The sequence below is a fragment of the Triticum dicoccoides genome, chromosome 3B, assembly GCF_002162155.2.
Source record: "Triticum dicoccoides isolate Atlit2015 ecotype Zavitan chromosome 3B, WEW_v2.0, whole genome shotgun sequence".
NCBI lineage: Eukaryota > Viridiplantae > Streptophyta > Magnoliopsida > Poales > Poaceae > Triticum > Triticum dicoccoides.
In genome coordinates this window covers 616,805,797-616,810,089 of record NC_041385.1, presented here as the reverse complement: position 1 = coordinate 616,810,089, position 4,293 = coordinate 616,805,797, and the positions used below count along the sequence as shown (strand labels likewise).

Here is a 4,293-nt window from a genome sequence, read left to right as displayed (position 1 = left end):
GTGTGATATGTGCGTTAGCTGGGTCCCACATTAAGGAGTTGGCATGGCGGACTAACTTGGCAGTCACCATGGTCAAAATCGCTTTAGTCAGTGAAAACCCCGGGGAGGGAGAGAAATACCTAAATGGATGGTTAGTTCGGGATGTGGGAGGGCCGATTTTGAAGTTGGGGGTTGAATGTTCATCCGGGTGGCAAGTTCGGGCTTATAAAGTGGACTCTTTTTAGCTGCCAAACCATAATTCAGTATGTATTGTCTGGTTGTTCAGTCTATACAAGTACAAAATGACTGGATTACAGTAAGTACATCTGAGGTCTGATACACTTTCACTGAGAATGAAACATACCACTATCTAATAATCCATTCATAATAAAAATATATAAGAGCATTTAGATCACTAGTTTAATGATTTAAATGCTCTTATATTTCTTTACTGTGGGAGTAATTCACATTGTGAAACTTGAATAGTGACAAATTTCTGCTATTACTAAAAATTGAATTCAACAACATACTTCTGTGTGGAAGTGGAAACAACGGCAAAGCAAAACTGCTTCAACCCCCTATCTTCTGTGTATGCTACAGTCCTAAATATTTTCTTTACTCCGTCGTGTTAAAAGAAGGGAACCCTTTTGTGCAGCCGTCTGCAACTACGGGCCTCCCAACAAATAAACGAATGTGTCTACGCCTATCCTAGTACAATTACGTATTACATGATAATAAAGCTCCATCTCGTCGTGTCCTTTGCCATTTCTGACACTGGTTGGTCAGTACTGGGAGTTCTGGAAGAACATGTCCTCCTCCCTCGGCTCCTCCTTGGCGCTCGACGCGTGCATCGCGTCGTTCTGCCTCTGCTGCTGCTGGTGCTGGCTCATGTACGACGCCGTCGGGTTGTCGAACCCGGGCCCGGAGAAGCCGAAGTTGCCGTTGAAGCCGAACGAGCCCTGGTTCTGGCCGCCGAACCCGTCGGGCCTCGGCGCGTACTGCTGTGTCCCGGTCACGGCGGGGGCGGCGCTGGCTTGGTACGCCATGGCGGACGGCTGCGGGTTCAGGTAGTGGCCGGTGCTCGCGGTGCTGTCCGCCGCCCGGGGCGCGGGGCGGTAGAGCGCGGCGCTCCCCCTGGCGGCGGGCACGTCGTGGTTGTGCTTGCCCTCGTACGTGGTGATCACGGCGCGCAGGTCGTGGGACGCGCGCTCCACGTGCTTCCGCACGGGGCACCCCACCGTGGTGCACTTGTAGTAGCTCCGCGGGTTCGGGTTGCCCTTCACCACCTTCTGCCCGTACTTCCTCCACCGGTAGCCGTCGTCGAGGATGTCGATGTCGCTCATGGTCTGGACGACCACCCTCGGCTCTCGCACCGTCCGGTTGCCGGCCATGTTGATTCCCTCGCCGTCACCACCGTCTCTCCTCCTGAAAATTTGGCCGATAGCAGGTTAATTTCGTCTGTTCCTCCAAGAATGCAACTCATACATATACACATTGGATCCAGAAAAATCAGAGTACAAGTCGAAGTTGGTACCCACCTCTTGGAATCCGGCTCATCATCGTCGTTGTCGTTACGGCCGACGTTGCCAGAGCGCGGCGAGCTTACACCGTTCTCGTCGTCCCCGAAGGACGCCGACGAGTTCTCGGGCGTGGTGACCATCGCGCCGAAGGAATTCTCGGACGCGTCGCCGCCGCTCTGCAGCACCTGAGCCGCCGCCGCGCCGCCGCCGGAGCCCCTGCGCGTGTTGAGCGGCTTGGCGTGGTTGTGGGTGCCCTTGTACACGATCTCGGTGATCTGGCCCTCCAGCGACGTCTCCACCTTCTTCTTGGTGGGGCAGTTGGGGAAGGTGCACTTGTAGTAGCTGCGGGGGTTCTCGCTCCCCTTCACCTGCTTCTGCCCGTACTTGCGCCAGTTGTACCCGTCGTCCGACGACCGCCTCTGCGAGTGCGTCTGCCGGTACGCGCCCGCAGGCGCCATCTCCGACGAGGTCGCCTGGAGCGCCGGCGCGCTGAAGCTCGCCGGGTTGGCGGCACTCGCGTTCATGCCTTCTTGTTGCTGGCCGTACCCCCATGCCTGCTGCTGCTGGCCTGTGTACGCTTCCTCCCCCTGAATCATTGCAAAGGATAATAAAATTAGGGAATCTCTCGTGCGCTGTTGGGGTTTCCGCTAATCAATCACTATCACGGGACTATTTAAAAGATGATGACACGACAGCGCGACAGGTGCTCCGTTTGTGGACGCGGAATGAAGAAAAATAGTAGTATTCTAGTGCAAGTAGTTTATACTTATTTGACAAAGTCGCCGAGGACAGCGCATGGTTCGTGATCTCACCTGTGACGCCACGGCAACCGGTGGCTGCAAACTAGTCGTCGTCGTCGTCGCACGCGCGGCCTCCTCGCTGTTCGCCGGCGCCGTCTGGAACGAGAAGTCGGAGTAGGGCTGCCTCTGCTCCTCCTTGCCGCCCTGCTCGGCGGCGCTCGGCATCGGCGCCTCCGGCCGCCAGTTGAACTGCGACCCGAACGCGCCCGTCGTGGGTGACGGGAAGATCTGAAACGACCAACCAAAACCGCGAATTAGCGACACGAACTCAATCGGATGACATGGCGCCAGCGGAATTCCATGGTGCGCTTGCTTACACTGGAGGTGAGGAGCACCGGGGAGTCGAGGAAGTCGGCCAGGTTCATGCCCGCGGGCATGTTGAAGAAGGACGACGGCGACATGAGCGAAGGCGAGAGCGGCAGGGAAGGCGGGGTCAGGGCTTTGTACCCGGACGCGCCGCCGGCCGCGGCGGAGCCGCCCAGCATTTCAGTGAAGCTCGCGCTCCCGAAGGAGAAGGAGCCGGGCCTCGAATTGGCCGACGTCTCTACGCTCCCTGACGACGAGGTAGTCATCGGAGAGGACTCTGATCCAAAATTGCGCGCGTGTGAGTTACGGCGTACGACGGTCGTCTGGCCGGCGTGTATGCGTCCGGCGTGTACGTACGGCGAGGGAGAGAGAGGAGGAGGAGGCGGAGGGGGAGAGGGGCGATCGGGATTGCTTGGACGGAACGGGGGAGGAAGACTATATAGAGCTTTGAAAACTTTGACCGTGGACTGGTCAAACCTCGTGCCGTTTGACTGGCGGCGCGTTAGGCTAAGAGCGATGAGCGACGAGCTGACGGGAGGTACCCACCAGTAGCGACGAGCCATGCCGCTGAGTGGGGGCGACGTGGCAGTTCGCCTCTCACCCCGGCGCGGGTGCGGGTACGATTCTGGGTGATAGGAAGAGTTGGTGGTCATGGCTCATTTCTTTGACCTGTTCCAACCTCCAGCGTGGATTGTACTCTTTGGTTCTAAATTAGAATTGAGGTCGATTAAATCGAAATGATTGAAGCTAAGAGACAGAACGCAAAACTAGTTTAAGTATGGTGCTTCGATCGGATTCACTGTTCGGAGCCATGCTCTTGTAGAGATGTGGTGCTGCTGAGCTTGTCATGTCCATACGGATCAACACCGATGTTTGCTTGGCTGCCTTTTGTGGTTGTTCTTCGTTTTATATCCATTTTTGTTCATACTCTGATCACTGATCATTGTACTCAATTGCAGTGGAGCAAGAACTTTAGAAACGCAAACAAACTTCGAAAAGTATCTTTCGATGACATGTGTTTTCAACTCCTACACGAAAGGAAATAGCCCATTCGGTAGAATTTTCAAATAATGTTTTGAAAAGTTATTCTTTCCTTCTTAAAGTGACACTACACATATTATTTAATCCTCTGATTTTCTTCTTTATTTTTGTTTCAACCAGGACCCAAAGTTGCGCCCACCAATATCTTTCTAGATGCATGGGTTAAATAATTCTACTTGCTGACCTCTTTTCTAGTTAACCAGGACTGCCCTCATTTTTAAAATTAAACTACTTTGGTAGGAGTGGTTGTCATGAGATAAGTAAACCTGTATAGTGAGTAGTGACTCCTCACTTGGTTTGAACGTATGACTATTACCTCATGCATATTGAAATGTATGTTTATTATGTTACACAAGATGCAAATATAGGCCATCACATTCATTCACATAGGTGAAATTATCTCACTCGTTGATTACATTGTGTGACATAATTATAAGGGGAAGGAATTTAACTATAGAAATTGACAAGTAAAAATGTATATGTGTTTATACCCAAAAGAAGCACAACAATCACAACAGAAAGACGACGCTTTGATTCATTCAAGACGAATATCGAACAAACCTGTTAGAAATCTAGTTTGTATGGTTTATACACCCTTCTCTTTCCATCTACATGGAGTAATAGTCTATCTATGAGAGTTTTCCTAA

At 52.5% G+C, this 4,293-nt stretch overlaps 1 protein-coding gene across 1 annotated transcript; it reads right to left on the bottom strand.

The window, feature by feature from the left end:
• Positions 1-465: 465 nt before the first annotated feature.
• Positions 466-3,005, bottom strand: LOC119277450 (WRKY transcription factor WRKY24-like). The gene is made up of 4 exons (XM_037558731.1): positions 2,617-3,005; positions 2,312-2,527; positions 1,518-2,086; positions 466-1,404 (listed from the first exon to the last, which is right to left on the bottom strand). The coding sequence occupies exons 1-4, from the start codon at positions 2,869-2,871 to the stop codon at positions 762-764; spliced, it is 1,683 nt and encodes a 560-aa protein (XP_037414628.1). The 5' UTR covers positions 2,872-3,005; the 3' UTR covers positions 466-761.
• Between the last annotated feature and the right edge of the window lie 1,288 nt (positions 3,006-4,293).